Below are 18,778 nucleotides of genomic sequence, written 5' to 3'. Positions count from 1 at the left end.
GGGGCTCCCCCTGAGGGGTTCGGGGTTCTGTCTTGTCAAACGTGGGGCCACAGCCAGCCTCCAATCTGCTTTGTCCTGCAGCAACTTACATCTCTTAGTGCTTGTCTCACTTAATTCATTTCTGTTTTGCTTTGCTTTCTGACCGAGGGACTGACTTAAATTAAGGTCTTTTTTGAAGAGCAGGAGGTGAGGAGGAACAGAAAATGAGATATTTTTTTTATGTGACTTTAGGATACCATGATCCCAGAATCATATGAAATGGGACCATTACATTCGTGGTTTCTTGTCCCTAGGAAGAGTCAAAGAATTCAGTGACACCTAGGGTTGAAAATGGCCCCTGGAGTGTGTTAGGAATCCTATGACCATTACCCTGGACTTGGCTGGAACTCTCCCAGGAGTAGGGAATTTATTACCTTAAAAAGTAGCCTGTTTCATCTCAAATAGTTTCAACCACTAGAGAGGATTCCCTTGCCTTGATCTGACCTTTCATTCATTGGTCATGCACTTATCCTTTGGGGACAACAGAATTACAGGAATGAATTTCAAGTATCTGAGAAGCACTTTTATTTTTCCCTGCACCATCTGTTTTCCAGGCTAAAGATTTTTAGTTCTTTAAAGACAAATTCTTGCTTCCTGCATATTGCTTCCCCTTTTAGGAACATACTCCAATTTGTCTGAATCCTTCTTACCACTCAGAGTGCAATACACTTCATATAGATTAAGGTGGAAAAGAAAGTAGAACTGTCACCTCCCATGTTTTGGAAACCATATTACTATTAAGACAGGATGAACCTTCACATAAATCCATCATCACTTAAGAGGTTTCTAGGGAGGTGCACCAACTTTCCCAGTATAATTGGGGTTTGTGGATAGTCTTTTGCTAATGTCAACCCCTGTGACCATATACTTTGTCCAACACGACTGATACACTGCTGCTGAAATCCAAGTAAAGGTAATAGAAATTAATCACAGAGCCAACCTTTGGGTAGATCTGTTGCTTATTTCATCCATACAGTGGCTGGTTGGGAAGAGACACATAGTATGCCCTGGCTTTATATTCTCATTCCCAAGAGACAGGTTGAATCTGTTCAGTAGGGCTTCTCCCTTCTTGTTTCACCTTCCCCTCTAGCAATTCTGTTCAGAGAAATTTCACTCGGCATTTCAGTATTCAAGGTTCAGCTCAAACACCATTTCTAACATGGATCTAGTCTAAAACTTTATCTCACCTGTCCCAATTTTCAGAGTTGGGGATCCTTTTCTGAGATCCTGCCACTTCTCTTACTTTCAAAGTCTTAACAGTTACATTGTTTTCATACTGCCTCCAACCACTGGACTCTGCTCCCCAAGGAGTACCACATCTTCATCATCTTTAAGTCACCAGCACCTGGCACAGGGCCTGGTAGGGACTGTGTAAAGTCAGTGTGGTGAATGAACGAATGATTTAGTTCATGATTTCCTACTTGAGATGAGACTTCTTGAGTTGACCAGCAGAGGTCACCCCAATTGTTTGAAAGCTGAACTACCATTCCACTGCCGAGACTGATGGAAGTCAAGATGGTGGTCACATTGACCAACCCCGTGGCTAAAGTTCTCTAGTTCTTTAAATACCAGTCGACAAGCAATTTCTCTTCTAGTTGTCAATGATGAATCAAATCCCTGCCTTCCTCAGGAAGCTCAGTCAATGGTGTGTATGTTGGATAGGGGCATCTTTCAGAGTTGTGGCTGATGTCAGATCTGAGCCTGCCTACAACCCTCTGGCTCTAGGCCCTTGGGCCTTCCCTGTGGGACCAGAAGAATATCTAGTATCATGGGAGATGGTAGGGCTTTCTGACTTCCACCTATAGCTTCCTGCAGCCCGCACCCTTACATAGGACCTAGGACATAGTAGGTACTCAGTAAATGACAGTGTTCTTTATTTTTCCTGTGTGTGTCCCAGAAGCCCCTGACTGTGTCTGAGGGCAGGGTCTGCATCTGGTGGCTTTCATCTGCTGACTAGCAGATCAACAACTTTAGGAAATCTCTGAAGTTATAGAACGAGGCTGGTTGCTTGTTCTGCAGGTCCCTGAAGGCTTCTCCCACGCCATTAGGGAAAGAGGACTTGGAGGAATTTAGTGGGGGAAGAGGTTAGGTAAAGGCCTATGGACTCTGGCTGAGCTTCCTGGGCTGAAGATCTCCAATCAGGTGGTCTCTGTGAGCACCTACTCTGTGCTGAGTGCTGTATATTATTTCATCCTTAGAAGATTCCTGCATGGGAGACATTCTTATCTCTGTTCCTCTGACAAGGAAAGTGAGGCTCAGAAGTAAAGCCAATGTTCAAGGCCACACAGCCTATGAGTGGCAGAGTAGGAACTCAAATCCAGGTATAACGTTCCAAGACCTGTGTTCTTTCTACCTTGCTATCCTTCCTCTCCAGACTGAAACTTCACATTACTGGCCTTTTCTAAGAAGAAGCAGAGGACCCAGGCCCACTGGTTCAGGTCTGTTGGCGAGATCATGGTCCTAGACCTCTTGATTGGTGAGAAACATGAAAAAATAGTTAGTAGTTATAAGTAACAGTAGTTAGTAGTTATAAGTTAGGACAAGTAGTTATAAATTAGTAGGTATAAGTAAAACCAACCCAAATTTACTTAGACACTAAGAAATTTAATTGTTTGTTTAACTGGTGTGTACAGAAAGAATTCAGGCTTCAGGTGAACTTTGGTCAGAGATGAACCTTCTTTTCTTCTGTAAGTGTCTTGGCCCTACTGCCTTCTCTATGCCTGTCAGTTTTAGCCTTAGTCTGGACTTCCAAATGGAAACAAAATGGCATCAGGTCTTACATCTGTGTGTTCTACCACCCAAAGCAAGATAAAGCACCTGGGTCCCAGAACACTGCAGTGTGCTCACTGGTTTACAGTGGACCTATTTTATTTTTAATATATTTTTATCCCCAGGGGTACAGGTCTGTGAATCGCCAGATTTACACACTTCAGAGCACTCACCGTAGCACATACCCTCCCCAGTGTCCATAACCCCACCCCCTTCTACCAACCCCCCTCCTCCCTGCAACCCTCAGTTTGTTTTGTGAGATTAAGAGTCACTTATGGTTTGTCTCCCTCCCAATCCCATCTTGTTTCATTTATTCTTCTCCTACCCCCTTAACCCCCACTGTTGCATCTCCACTCATATCAGGGAGATCACATGATAGTTGTCTTTCTGCTATTGACTTATTTCGCTAAGCATGATACCCTCTAGTTCCATACAGTGAACCTATTTTCTATCCCTGAGCCAATCACTATCGTGAGATAAGTGAGATTATGTTGACTGGGTCAATACGAGCTGGGCCTCAAGTTTGCTACACCATGAGACAGGATAAGCCTGGTTTCTGGGGAAGCAAAGAAAGGTTGCTCCAGGTGGGCACTGCAGAAGGCACACAAGATCCACCCTGGCGGAGCCTCCAGAATCACAGGCCTGTTGAGGGTTGTCCTCAAGGGAGAGAGCCCCATACCACGGGTCAGAAAAGATGTTGATGGACATGAGGCCAGCCATAGGGTACAAAGTCCAGAAACAACCTCCTCTTACTCAACCCAGGGAAGGAAGGCTATGTAGTAGAGTGAAAAGAGCCTTCGCCGCAAAACTGGAATATTGGGATTCAAATGCTTGGTTCTTTATATGATTTTGGCAAATGGCTACCACTCTCTGAAGCCATTCACTCTTCTATAAAATGTGAATACTAATACCTACATCAGAGATCATTATGAGGATTAAATTAGGGGATGTTGGAAATGCTCCTAGGATAGTGCCTGGTATGTAATAGGTGCTTAATAAATGATACATAAGTACAAATCTGATCCCCATGGAATGTCCTCCATTAGCTATGGCTTTGAGGAGTTTGAAGCAATTTTCTCCCTTCTGGGATAGCTGTGTTTACTCTAAGGACCAAATTAGATGGAAAATCTCTAAGGTCATCTCTGACTTTGTAAACAGAGCAAATGAACAGGAGGAAATGCAATTCCAAATGCCCTCTCCTAGCCTAGTCCAACCTCTGGTGTTGATGCAAACTCAAGCAGGCTTTTTCTGCAGCTCATGGCTCCTGGAAATGGAATCCAGCCTGGGTCAGGGATGGGAGTGGATTTGACTTGTCCTTTTGGCGTCTCCTCAGCCTGCGGAGCCCAGGCCTCTTGGAGCATCTTGGGGCTGACGCCGTGGAGGTTCCGGGCACACGCGGCCACTCCCGCCAGGAGGCTGCCATGCCCCACATTCCCGAGGACGAGGAGCCCCCTGGAGAGCCACAGGCAGCCCAGAGCCCCACCGGCCAAGTAAGTGCCCCCTCCTTGCCTGCAGTTAGTCTGGCAGGGGCCAAGCCAAGTACCCTGGGCTGGTGCCACATCATTCAGCCTGACTAGAGAGTTTGCTGACAGCCTGTGCAGGCTGCAGTGGGCACCTGGGGGAAGGTATGTGGCTGCCACACTGAGGAATAAATACCCAGAGTCCATTTGAATTGGCCAAGCCATACTGAGAGTGGAACCTCCATGTCTGACTGAAGTTTCCTGGGAGGTCCAACCACCCTAACCCTGCAGGCACCCTCCTAGAATGGAGAAAGACTTGGAGGAGAACTGTCAGCACAGAGGGCCTTGTCATGTCAGGATTATGGTCACCAGCAAAAGGCCATTTAAACTGAGTCTACTTAAAATGAAGATCAAAATTTTATAGTAGATAGTGGAAAAGATTTTCAATAAAATTGTATTGCAAAAAAAATGATGAAAAGAAATAAAGGGTCTTATTGTGATTGCATTGTACAAATGAAATTATGAAAACAAATTATTTTAGCTGTACATATAAAAAAATTGATTATGTGCTACTTTTTTTAGAAGGACAAAAGAATTGTGTTCATTTTGGCATTGGTATATTCTTTATGCCAACATGATAATTGATTCACATGAACCACATCCCTCACATTTTACTTTACAGAACCTCAGTAAGAGACTATGTGTTTAATATTTAAGGGTTTCATTCATTTTCCCAAGGACATCTATGGATCCTTCAATATGCAAATCATTTTCTCATAAAGAACCTATCTTGTCTCATCATCCTTGTAATTTTTTCTTTGTTATCTACTCCAGCTCCATTTGCTCTTTACTGGTCCGAGACCTTCCATGTGAAGTTTTCCAACTCTGTTTTCTTTGATTTTATGAACTTTGCAGTTGGTTTGCACTTGTACTACCCCCGTCCTATCTGACAGATGTCCAAACTGAACTCAGCCTGAAGGGACTTGTTAAGGGAGGGAAGGATGTATGAGTGAGCATTAATTTAGTAAGCGGGCAGACTCTCAGTGAACATTTTCATGTTCGAATGACATTTGTTTTCTTGCATATCATAATTGTGGGAACTCAGACAGTAAATACTTAGAAAAGAATGGCTTCTTGTAGCTCCCTCTCCCAAACTTGGATTGAGATGTTGCAGAACTTGGTACCCTTGGGGAACCCTTGAATTTCTAAGTGGTGGTAAGCCAAGCCCCCATGCATTTGGCCACCGGTAGTCAGCTCAGTGTTTTATTGAACCTCTTCCAGGAATGTCATGGGGCTGGTGTGTGCTGCATGTCAGTTGGTCTCAGTGGCAGGTTGCTCTTCTATGGGTGATGTATGGTCTTCCCCAAATTGGGTACTCTGTTGCTGCTGCTTTTCTACCACTGTTCCTAACCAGGCATGGACAATTCCCTTAAAACACTGGTAATAGTGGGCTATATGTTTTAGCCAACAAAAAATTTAATACACTGAAAGTTTGAAGATGAAAGAAGGGTATGACAGCATAAAGCAAAAGATCGCATCTGGATTCAAATGTGACTGCTCCCTCTTCTCAGTCATGACTTTCCCAGGCTCTGTCCCCTTAGCATCCTTACTCCTTAGCCCTGGGTTCCTTCTTACCATGGCCCTTCCTGACCCCTTCCACCTCACTAATAACAACAGTGTGCTGAAGTCAGATTCTGATGTAAAATATGGCTCCTGAATCCTAACCAGCTCCCCCAAACAGCTGTCATGCTATGCTCCCCAAGAATACAAGTGCTCTGAAAGAAAAAAAGAAAGCATAATTAATTGGCAAAGCTGCAACTCCACTGTTAGTGAAGAGATCTTTTTACACTGAGTTCAGTTTACCTTTAGTTCATCATCTCATTTCTCTAAATAACCTTTAAGCCTTCTCAGGAGACTAAGACAAGATAGCACAAAAACCTGATAGCCCTCTTGACCATTACGACTTCGGAGCACACCTAGGTGCAGCTCCAGTGGGTCAGAGGTGAGCATGAATTTCCAGGCACAGCCAAGCCAGGGAAGGGAATCCATGAGCTATCACACACTTGAGGGTCAGAGAACAGCAGGAGCTCCAGATTCCAGCTTTCCACAGGCTCATTCTCCTTGTGACCTTGAACCAGAACCAGACTTCTGTAACATGAGGGCATGGACTCCCATGATTTCTGAAGGGCCTTCAAATGCCATGATTCTATCTCTGTGCCTTTGGGAAGTCAAGACAATAAAGGAGATGTTTGTGATACCCTTAGCCTCTACATTGCTGGAGCCCAGCCGGAGAAGAACCCATAAGGACTTCAGGTGAAATGATGCCCAGGTCCTTAAGGGAGGACCATTAACACAGGATTTAAGAATGTGGACTCTAGAGTCAGACCAAGCTGGGCTCCTCCACATCCCGGTCAAAAGACTTCCTGTGAGCCTGTTAACTTTTCTGTGCCTCTGCTTCCTCATCTCTTCCTCTGGGCAAGTGTTAGTGGCTGCCTCCTAGACTCTGATCAGCACAGCCCTCTAGTACCTTTTTTACTTGCAGGACCATGGGGCTGGGGCAGATTAGACCCTAAACTGAAGACGACATCAGATGCAATATCTTTTTATTCTCTGCCCTTACTGATAGGCACTAGGCATCCCTGAGTGCTCCAGAAGTCCATGGGCATTGTCAGTGAAGAACACCTCCCTCTTTGACCCATCAGACAATCTACACTGGGCTTCTCAGGCAGCCACAGCCTCAGGGGAAGGTCAGGCCTTGTGAATAGGGCTGGAGCCTCCAGGGGCTGGAGTGCAAGTTCCTGGGAGCAGCGGAAATCAGGCAGCCAGGAAAGCAGGGTTGGCTAGGAGGATTTGGCTGAAATTCCTAGCACCGTGTGAACTCCTTCTCTGTGAAGCGGGCAAAGAACCAGAGCATCCTTCTGAGTTTACAGCTCCCCCGGGTCCAGTCCTACTTCTAGTTCCTCAAACCCCAGCCCCCATTTCCCATCACTGACATGAACACTAGCTGAGACCTTCTCACACAAAAACACAAAAGCTGCAGACCTAGATCCTGTTTTTCTCTCTACATGCATGCGTACACACACACACACACACACACACACACACACACACCCTTGAGGTCCCTAATCAGAAGCTGTAATCAAGACCCACAAAGAAATAAAGCTTCTGGACAATGCACTCAGTGAGGTTATGTCCTGAGTGTGTTTTCTGGGTTGGCCCTAGAACAGGGAGGAGCTCAAATGAATAAGCTTATAGCCAAGAGATTTTGGCAGCAATAAAAGCTGTCAGGATACAAGCCTGGGACCTTAAGGGACCACAGAATGACAGATCATCAGAGCTAAGAGCTAGAAGGAATACTAGATCTCATCTGAGCCCCTTACCTCCCAGGCAGGCAAAGTTCTGCATAGTGTGACCCCCCAGACAGTTACCTGGAAGCTTGTTAAACCTGGATTCCTCTGCCAACCTAGGCCTATCAAATGAGTGTCTTCTGGGTTGGGTCCTGGGAGTTTGTAGAAGTAGCTGTATACGGAGGAACTCCCCACCTCACAAGGATATCTGTGCTGTGGTTGGCCAGTTTGGCTTACTGGTCAAGCTGGAACTTCCTCCCTGTGACTGCCCCTCAGTTCTGCCCTCCACAACTGCCTATAGTGGGTGAAAACCTACCGATGGAGGAAGGCAGTTTATGCATCCTTCCACAGTCCCTTTTCCTCTCTTCCTCCAGGCATTGCTCCCAGATCTCTCCTTTGGGCACATACCTACCTGTCTCCCCTAATCATGGGGCACTAGACCTGGCCCTGGGCCCGAGAGGCAGCAAGACCAGGACATCAACCATTTCCTGGCCTGTGACCAGCAGCCATGACAGAAAGCTGACTTGTTGGAACAGCATGGCTTCCTCAGAAGTGCCTTGTAAACCTGAATGTGCAAAGACTTTCAGGTTAGCTCTAACAGCTGGCTCTAGTTTCCACCCAGACAATCCCCATCCTCTCTCAGGGCTTTCTGGAAGTCCCCAGGTGCACGTCAATGTGAACTCATAAGCAGACCACCTTTCATATCGTCTGTTTCAGTAGCTCCCTTCCACCACCCCCTGACGAACTCCCACCCCCGTCTCCATTGTCCACAACACTTAATAATAATGCCAGGCACTATTCTACTGTATTAAATTTTTAAACTTTCAATCAACCTTATGAGGTAAGTATCATCATCCCCATTTCAGAGCTGAGGAAGCTGAAGCACAGAGAAGTTAAGTAGCTTCCTTCAAGGTTGTATAGCTCATAAGCAGCAGGCCCAGGATTCGAAACCAGACAGCCTGGCAGCTGGGGCTTTGCCTCTGGGGCCCTCTGTGGGAGCCCTGGGTGCCTGAAGACAGGCACTGTCTTGTTCTTTTGAAGTCCTTGTCTGAGATAGCCAACCTGGGCCCCGCAAACGCACTGCCATACATGCTCCAAAGCACTATAGGGTCTTACTTCTGCTTGCCATCCTCTCCGATGCCTGAGCCCATGGGGCCAGAAAATACAGCTCAGTGTTACACATCCTGCTGAGAAACTGTGCTGCCTATGCCTTCTTCCTTCTTTCTCAACGATCAGACAATAAAACAGCCCAACTCGATGCACATCGACTCCTAGAAACACAGATCACTATGCAATTCCTGGTTCTGGCCACACACGAGTTACTCCCTCTGTACATCTCCCTATATGCCTACTTTGTACTGCATTTTCTGATCCTCTAGACAACTTGATGCTTACCCATGTTATGCAGCAGCATCTTTTTGACTTAAGATTACTGAAGCACTCAACTAACCAGTAGCATCCCTGCTCCCACCGCTATCCCCACCTCCAATTTTTAATTAACTGAAAATTAGGTTGGCATGTGCTCTGGAGAATCCACCCTTTGTGTGTGGCCCTAAGGGATTGGTTGTGGAGCTCCTAGAACCTCTGACCACAAAGCTGCTGGGCCTCCTCTTTTGGCTCAGAATTGGGGATCTTGATATCTGCTGCCATAATGAATCTGGAATTCTCTCCCTGTTTGTGTCAGAGTGTGAGAGACCCATCCTAGCTTACCAACATTAGTCAGTGGGACAGACCCAGAGCTGAGCGTGCTCAGCTGTCCTTTTAGAAGAGAAAAATACCAAGTAGGCTTCCCCAAGCAGCCAGGGAGTTCTAGAAGGGACAGGAAATGCTTCTGTTCCATAGGAATGCAAGGTATAGGTATTACGGCAGTGTGGAAAGAGCTGGGCTTCACATCCTTGAGTGGGACCTGGGGTAAGTTACTCATATTGCCTGTTTCCTCATCTGTAACCCGAGACTTACAGTAATAGCTGCTAACAACAGTGAACCTTTAAGGAAACTTTCCTATGTTCCAGACACTTTGCTAGGTTTGTGGGACACTTTATCTCATTTGATTTTCAGAAGATCTCTGAGGGATACGTATTGTTGTTATCCGTACTTAGGGATGAAGATTTGAAGCACAGTAAAGCAAAGTAATGTGTGCTAGCTAATACAGCTAAGTCACTGAGCCTAGAGTCAAACCCCAGGCAGCTTGACTTTAATTACCAGAATAATATATCTAAAGTGCCAAGCAAGGTCCTTATCTCAAAATAGGCCCTCAGTCCCTAATACAGCACAAAACAGTTTTTAAAAAGATTTTTTATATATTACTGCAATCAATGCCCTAATCCCACTGTAAGAACAGCAATTATCACCCCCAGGGAGCTGGATGTTCGGAGCAGTTAGGTATCATATCCAGATGCAGGGAAAGAAGCTAAACATGGGGTGCCTACCATGTTCTAAACTAAACTCTTTATATTAATTATCTCAGATAACCTTCATGATGTCCTTTAAGTTAGCTATGGCTATACCTAGTTTATGGATTAGGAAAGCAGGCTTGGGAGGTTAAGTCAGTTGTCCAAAGGGCATAACAAGGAAGTGGCAATACCTGGATTCTATTGCCTCGTGGCTGTAAGCTGAGGAAACAGGGCTAGAATTATTATTTTTTTCTTTCTAGTCCAGAAAATAGCCCACTATACCATAAAAGAATTTGAGCACACAGGAAAGGCACAACTATTCACTCATACATGATAGGCACCCAATAAATATGGAATTGAGTTGAATTTACTTAATACAGTTGACCCTTGAACAACATGGGAATTAGGGACGCTACTCTACTGCACAGTTGAAGATCCATGTATAACTTTTGACTCTTGGAAAACTTAACTACTAATAGAAAACTGTTGATTGGAAGACTTTCTGATAACATAAACAATCATGAACACATATTTTGCTATATTATACATATTATACACTACATTCTTATAATAAGTTAGCTAGAGAAAAGAAAATGTTATTAAGAAAATTATAAAGAAGAGAGAATATGTTTAGAGTACCATACTCTTAAAAAACTCCACATATAATTTCTAACCCACATTCAAGAGTTAATTATAAATGTGTATTGAATTCATTCAAGAAATGTTTATTAAGCACTATCTAAGGCCCCACTCTCAACGAGTTTACCTCCCTGTGGGTTTACAATCTAATGACAACTACTTTCTGATCTAATTTGCTTTGTGTTCTCTTCTCTGATCAGGAATATGAGGATCCTTGGTCTTGCTATCCCCAGAAATATCTAGAGCTTACCAACATGCTTTACCATATAAGGTAGATTGCCAGCTTTTCCCTTCGTTTTATCCCCTTGGCTGTCCAGGCCCTGTGTTCACTGGCCGGGAGACTGGGGTTCTGTCTACACCTCCCCATAGACCCCTTGGGAAATGTGTGAGAAAAAGGTTTGGGACCCAAAGAATCAATGGTCTGTAAGGAATGGGATTAAGACAAAATAGTGCACATAAAACCCTAGGAACCTGGTGACAGCTGTGTGGAGTGGGGACATGCCCTCACCTCACTTGATGAGAACCCTCATGCCAGGCTTCCTTTGTGATAGGCACCGCTCTAAGCACTTTACAAGCAGTAACCTCACAACAACTCTAGGAAGTAGTTATGATAATTATTCCATTTTACAGATGAGAAAACTGAGGCAGGTAAGGAAGTACACTCCACACACTAGAAACTGGCCAGTACCTTGAATGTCCAATTGAGGGTTTTGAATTCATCCTCTCTGAGCTTATCTTCATTTATCATTACCTTTTGCAAGAACAGCCTCAATTACAATCTTCAATGAAATATCTTCAAATGAATTATCAGTAAAACATTAGGAGATAACGTATGAGATATTGAAACCATCTATTGGGCACCTGCCATGTGGTCTCATTTCCTTAAAGTAGATATTATTTTCTTTATTTTATAGAAGAAGAAACTGTGTCTCTGTGAGGGTAATTGTCAAAGTCCACATAGTTGTGTTGTGGTTGTGTAGAGATTAAAACCTGAGTTTCCTGCTAAAGTGTTTCTGTTGGCTTTATCTCCTTTCTTGTCCCCACTTGACAATAAAGCCAGTGTCCTGAGTATCAAAGGCCCCACACATGGGGGGCAGTTTCTTGATATCCCATCCTTTATGGAAAAGAAGCTTGAAAAGGGCCAAGAGGACAGTTCCACCAGGATGGCTTCTAGTGGTTCTGGTCACAGAGTAACAATGTGAGATTGTAGCTGTGGAAGCACCAAAGAAAAAGCAGAGAGAGTGTTTTGGGAATTTTGATTGTTACAGAAAGTCAGGAATGTATATTAAAACTACTTGTCTTTATTTCCTATAGTGATCAAAAAGAAGTAGTTTACTATTTTTTGTTTTTCTGATTCTCCTGTCTCCTATCTTATGCTATACATAAGCTACTTAGGTCAGGGCTGTGTCTTTTATGTGTATATCTCCAGTTCTCAGCATAGGCTCTAGTATGTGGTGGGAGCTCAAGGAAGGATGGATGAATGACAGATGGGCAGGTAGATGGATGAGTGGATGGACAGATGGATGGATGGATGTGTGATAGGCTGGGTGGGTAGGTTGTGTGGGTAACTGGCATGATTAAATGCCTGATTGGAGAGAGGAAAAAAATGGAGGAACAAAAGGAAAAGAAGGGAGGAGGAGAGGATAGAAGATGGTGATGAATGAATGGCTTATTGGGTGATACATCCTCCACTAAGTAGGACTAATAGGCATTGCATATATTTCCATGCTCCTTGGGTCTGTTGGCATGAGAGTGAAAGCAGTGATGAAGAAGGCAGGATTATCCAGTGGTTGTTGATCCCAGGCTTCTAGGAATAGAGTGGACAATGGCAGAAAAGAGCATTCACCAGAGGCAAGGCAGGCCTTGGGTGCACAGAGGGATCCACAGGGTGGGCACTAAGGAACTTAAGAGAGCCAGGAACTAGTCCTCAGTGCTTGGCAGAGAAGAGCCCCATGTCCAGCAGACTTCAGCAGAGGAATTTCTGCTCTCTCCCATGGTCTTAGGACTTGCTGCTGGAATAATCATTTTCTCGAGAGTCCCCAGAGTCCTTTTATCCTATCACAAGAGGATTAAATTTTCTCTGTGGCCAGGGCCCCTTTCTACAGAGATAGTCCTCCAGGCTATGAGAGGTACCTGGGGATACAAACCACCACAAGGCCCAACCTCTACCACCACCCTCACTATCTTCATCATCATCATCACCATCATCATCATCATCACTATTATTGCTTTATCTTGTCTAATCCTTACAATAAGTCTGGAAAATAGGAATTATTAGCTCCACATAAATGTTTGAGAATATGTAACTCAGAAAAGTTAAGTGAAGGTCATCTAGGTGGAATTCTGGCTAGGTTTCTCCAACTTCATTACCCCACACTGGCTCCTAGTAGGGTCCGTCTTTCTCAGGCTGTCTGCCAGGGCCCAAGTACAGGAACTAAACTCCCCAGTCCTGCCAGGGCTAGGGCTGGGGCTGGAGCTATTGCTTAGAGCTTCTTAGTCCAGGCCTAGTCATGTGACATTGGGGAAAGGAAGATAATATTCCCGTCTATGACACTGGCCTATATTTATCCCTGCACCCAGGCGGTTAGGAAACTGTTGCAAATTCCTGGGAATTTATGAGTGAAATAAACATTTAAATGTTTCTATAAGGTTTATTTAAGGAGAACAAAATGTGACCTGCTGGCTTATTATAGGGTGAACTTGTGGGAGATGGCCCAGGCGCCGAGTGCTTGGCTGACTCCAGGGAAGGGAAATGGATCCCTGGGGAGGCTGGGCCCATGGAAAGGTAAGGGGATGACCCTGCCATCTCTCTTCCAGCTGTGTGTTCATACTTGTGCTGGCTGGAGGGCTTCCTAGAGGAAGGGGTTTGTAAGGGAGGGAGCAGCTTGGAAGAATAACAGAAGAGTGTCAGGGTAGTCAGGGTATCCTGCCCATACCAGGAAACAGGGGAGGTAAGACCAAAGAGCAGGGGAAACAACTATAAGAGTAGCATGGTGGAGTGGGAAGGCCAACAGGCCTGGTCTGTAGTCCTTCTTTCCCACTATTTACCAGCTGTACAGCCTTGGGCAAATCTGTTTTTTCATTGATCAAGTGGGGATTGAAGGGGAGAAAAGAGGGAGGGAAAAGAAATGTATCCATAGCCTATTCCATGCTTAGGGACTTCACTTTCCTCGTCATGATTTGATGACATCAGGAGGCATTATCACCCCCAATTTGTGGATGGGTATCTTGTTCATTTGCAGAATTGCTGGAGAGGATGAAATAAGGAAACATATCAGAAGTGTCTGGGACAGGGCCCCCCACACAGTAGGTCTAAGAAAGTGTCACTGCCCTCGACCCACATTTGTTCCTTTGCTTCTTGTGTCTTTAACCCACACAGGGAAGCTCTACTTGATCTGAGGGGCAGGTGGTAAGAGAGGAAGTGGAGCCAGGTAAAGGTGGTCTTGGAGATGGGCTTCTCTGAGAGTCAATGATCACAAGACCACTCTGGGAGTCATTGATTACAAGACCACGGGAGCTTGGGTGGTCAGATGCCCTGGGAGATTCTCTGTGGCTTCATGACCAGAGGCCCTCCTAACTTAACTCCAAGTGGTTGATCAGACTCAAAACTAAAAACAACAATCTTCTCAGAACCAAAACTCCAAAGTAATTAATTCAACCACAAAGGTAACAATAACAGAATATAACATCTGACACGTAATGAGCAATTTACTAAGTGCCAAGTGCTTCTATTTGGAGCTTTCTACTTCGAGCTATAGACCTAATGAAATGAAAATACAGTTATGTCCATGCAATATTTGAGACACACACAACACTAAACAAATTATTTGTTGTTTATTTGAAATCCAAATATAACTGGACATCTTGTATTTTAACTAGCAATCTTATTTCTGTATTAATTCATTTAATTACTGTAACTACCCTGTGAGATAGTTTTTTTACAGAAGAGGTAACCAAGACACAGAGAGGTGAGGTAACTTGCCCAAGGTCACACAGCTAGTAAGTGAGTAGCTGTGTCATGCATGAATTACTGTGGCTCTCAAGCCCAAGGCCCTTGAAGTCCTAAAGTGAGTAACTTCACTGGAAGACTGTGTTTGAACATGCTGCACGGCAAGCTTCGTTGAGGCCCTGTCTTCTGTTTGGCAGCTCAGGGTGGGAGCAGGGAGGAGTACTTACATGCATCACACACACTAAACTCTGGCAGAATTCACTCCAGAGGGTCCCTGGAATCTCCCACACTCTCCTGGATTCCTGTCTCCCTAGAGCTTGCTGAACTGAAACAGCCCACAGAAGACTGAATGTTCCCCACAAAAACAGTTTTGCCCAGAGCTTGTTCAGCCATTCTTTGTACCGATTAGGGAAAGAACACTTTGATTTTATTATTGCATATTCTGCACACGTTGGAAGGAGAGAGTAAGGAGCATTCCAGGACATTCCGTCAGGGGATTAGAGGATTTCTCCCTGATTGCTTTATGCCTCCTGGTTTTTAAGCAGCTTTGAATTGTGTGTGTTTGTGGTTACATGCTTGGCACTTGCCACCCGTGGCTTGTTTCAGCCTTTCTGTGTGAGCGCCTCTGCCCTTTTCTGAGTGAGGATGCTTACAGCCCCATACATGACAGCCACCTCAGGAGAACTTTGCTGAAAGTAGTCTTTAGCCAGGAGGCAGAGAAAACTTCCACCAGAAAGCTGCTCCTCCAGTGTGTTGCAGACCATTTATGTCACAGTCAAAACTAATGGCACCAGGCCCTGGGTGCTACCTGGGGTGGGTGTGGGGGGTACTTTCCTCATTGCCCATCCCACTGTGCTAACTGAGAAGCATTTCAGAGACCTGCCTAATTCACTTTTCTCTTCCCAGGCTCTAGCATTGATCATAGCACGTAATAAGCATTCGGACGTTTGCTGGATGAACGTGGAGAATAAAGCATGATAGTGTGCGAAAGTGTACACAGTGACCTCTCTTACACCCTAAGACTTTTGAAAACTAAGTCAATCATAAGGAGAAAGTTTAGACAATCTGTACAATAAGTAAATGGATGGAGCTGGAAGAGTAAGTTGAGGGAGGGAGAAGAAGAAAGGCTTCAGGTGGGGAGGGTAAGGAAGTGAGAAGTCAAAGGGCAGGCGTGAGAGTGAAGAATGGAGTTCTTCTATTGCCTTTTTGTATTTGCTGAATAATTCTTTAAAGCAATTTTTCTCAGAGCCTGGACCACATGGATCACAGATTCATTAGGTTTCAGGTCAAACAGTTTAACTTCAGAGACAAACCATGGATTGTTAGAAGCATGCATTTCTCTTTATCTCCTAGGGATGATTATAATTATCAAATTTTCTCCCCAAAAAGCCTCCTTTTAAAAAATCATAGATCTCATTGCTGGTTACTTCAAATTGCTTTGGAAAATAGGCAGTGTGTCAAGAAAATTTAATCAATAAATTAATTATATTCTACTTACTTAGCAGCCTGAATATATAAAATTGTTGGAGGTATATATTATAACCCCTCAGCACTAGCACAAGTTTTCTTTCAGAACGCAACATGAAGAAACTGATGTTTGGGTCTCCTGCCCCTTTTATGCAGACCTACCCCATCTGCATTAATGCCTGCTGGGAATTAAAAAAAGCCTATCCCAAGGGATGGCAAAAACCATATGATATAATAAAATGAAAATGACATGTTAGCCAAAGTGCATTTCTTCCTGTTCCCTCATGGATTCATACAAGATAGAAATTCTCTCAATCTGAAGGGGAACCCTCCTACACTGTTGGTGGGAATGCAAGCTGGTGCAGCCACTCTGGAAAACAGCATGGAGGTTCCTCAAAATGTTGAAAATAGAACTGCCCTATGACCCAGCAATTGCACTATTGGGTATTTACCCTAAAGATACAAATGTAGTGATCCAAAGGGGCACATGCACCCGAATGTTTATAGCAGCAATGTCCACAATAGCCAAACTATGGAAAGAACCTAGATGTCCATCAACAGATGAATGGATCAAGAAGATGTGGTATATATACACAATGGAATACTATGCAGCCATCAAAAGAAATGAAATCTTGCCATTTGCGACAACATGGATGGAACTAGAGCGTATCATGCTTAGCGAAATAAGTCAAGCAGAGAAAGACAACTATCATATGATCTCCCTGATATGAGGAAGTGGTGATACAACATGGAGGCTTAAGTGGGTAGAAGAAGAATAAATGAAACAAGATGGGATTGGGAGGGAGACAAACCATAAGTGACTCTTAATCTCACGAAACAAACTGAGGGTTGCCGGGGGGAGGGGGTTTGGGAGAAGGGGGTGGGATTATGGACATTGGGGAGGGTATGTGATTTGGTGAGTGCTGTGAAGTGTGTAAACCTGGTGATTCACAGACCTGTACCCCTGGGGATAAAAATATATGTTTATAAAAAATAAAAAATTAAAAAAAAAAAAAAAGAAATTCTCTCAATCTGAAAGTCACAAATAAAGTAATTTCTAGAGATCAAACAGTCATGGTCAAAATAAACTCCACCCAGGGAAGGAACTTCAAACATACTGTAAGCACAGTCAGTGTTTCAAATGGAATTCCCCCATGAGGCTGTATGGAAAGAAACCTCATCAAGATGATGTCGGAATTATACAAGATGATTAAGTCCTAGAGATCTATTGTATAGCTTAGTGCCTAGAGTTAACAATATTGTATTGTATACCTAAAAGCTTGCTAAGAGGGTCGATCTTTTAAGTGTTCTTATCACAACAACAGCAACAATAATAATAGTAGTACATAAATAAAAAGACAGGAAGAAACTTTGGGAAGTGATGGATAGGTTTATGGCATAAATTATGATAAGTGTATATTTAGCTCTAAACTCGTCAAGTTGTATACATGAAATATGTATAGCTTTTCATATGTCAATCATACCTTAATAAAGTGGTTTAGAAAAGAAAAGGTGTTATGAGTGGAGGAGGCTTTAAGCATAAACCTCCTGTGCTCCAGAAAACCAAGATAGGTTAAGAACTGTGCACACAGGGACAGTAACCTGGATGCCTTCAGGGCCAGGCAGGGAGCACAAATGATTGAATCAAGCCAGCAGAAGCAGACCAAAAGTTACTCTGCAGAAATGTAGACCCAAGATTGCTTGGTTTCTTGGTTTTTTCAGGAAAAGCAGGAAATCCAGAACTTAGGGAATTCCAATTATAGAACATTAGCAACTAATATAAAAACTTATAAACACTACTCACATCAAACAGCCCTCTAGGTCTCTGATTTGTACCACAGAGAATTTGTAGCTCAGAGAAAAGGCTTATTCCCTAGTTGAGATCCAAGAAACCACATCAATAACAAGCCCTTGTAGTGACATGAAGAGAAGCCTCTGGATAAACTTCAGCCCTTCTTTCTGCTCACTGGAGAATCCACACAGTAGAAAACCTCCCCATTCCTCCCTCTTTATCAGTTTTCCCAGTAAAGAGGCACCTGCCCCTGGCCCTGCCTACACCAGCTCCAGCCCATGACCTGCCATTTTGACACGCTGATTCCCCTTTTTGACCCCAGCAGCTCTTCTGGATACTGTTCCACTGTGTGTCATCAAGACCCACAACATGACCCAAGATTCTCCTGCTTCCCTCCTGGCCCCTTGGAAGGCCCCAGCCTCTCTGCTGCTTGCTGGCCTCCTACCAGGGGACAAAAGGTGGGGAGAACTGAGTAGAGCCATTGTTCATTTTAATGATAATTGTGATTAATGGGTATTTGTATATTATATGAGACTTATCAAAGCATATACACATTCATCATTTCATTCTATTCACACAAACTTCTTTTGAGACAGAGCAGGCCTTTTGGCCATTTTATAGTTATGGGTTATGGGGACTAAGAGATAAGGTAACAGAAGGACAAATCAAGTGACCATCAAGAATGATCATCACTAGTTCATCAAGTTTATACAACCCATCGAAGGAGCTGCTGCTTCTTTGGAAACTTCCTGAGGATCTCTTACAAGAGGAGTCCTTGACAGAAGAATGGATATCTGTGTTCTTAGAGGGACTGGAGCTCTGGAGTTATAAGGACAGTCTGGCCAGTTCTGGCTCCAACCATAAGCATCAAGCTGACTCTCTGTCACTCTACTCTGGCCAACTGTGGGTGTCCAGATGGAGAG

At 44.1% G+C, this 18,778-nt stretch overlaps 1 protein-coding gene across 12 annotated transcripts in view; it reads left to right on the top strand.

Annotated features, from left to right (window-relative positions):
* IRAG1 (inositol 1,4,5-triphosphate receptor associated 1) overlaps positions 1–18,778 on the top strand; it is a 142,355-nt gene that overhangs the window by 42,001 nt on the left and 81,576 nt on the right. For 4 of the 12 annotated variants that reach the window (XM_059136107.1, XM_059136098.1, XM_059136056.1 and 1 more), the window contains exons 1-2: positions 4,032–4,298; positions 18,178–18,313. The exons of 1 other annotated variant lie outside the window; for it this stretch is intronic. In XM_059136107.1, the coding sequence (XP_058992090.1) occupies positions 4,066–4,298; positions 18,178–18,313 (369 nt within the window). In that variant the 5' untranslated portion in view covers positions 4,032–4,065. Of the gene's footprint in view, positions 1–4,030; positions 4,299–18,177; positions 18,314–18,778 lie in introns of those variants that run through there. 7 more of the 12 variants (XM_059136082.1, XM_059136072.1, XM_059136119.1 and 4 more) reach the window with 5 other exon arrangements.

The sequence above is a fragment of the Mustela lutreola genome, chromosome 1 (genome assembly GCF_030435805.1).
Source record: "Mustela lutreola isolate mMusLut2 chromosome 1, mMusLut2.pri, whole genome shotgun sequence".
In the NCBI taxonomy this organism is placed as follows: domain Eukaryota; kingdom Metazoa; phylum Chordata; class Mammalia; order Carnivora; family Mustelidae; genus Mustela; species Mustela lutreola.
The sequence above is the reverse complement of the archived record's forward strand: the minus strand, read 5'-3'. Positions and strand labels throughout refer to the sequence as shown.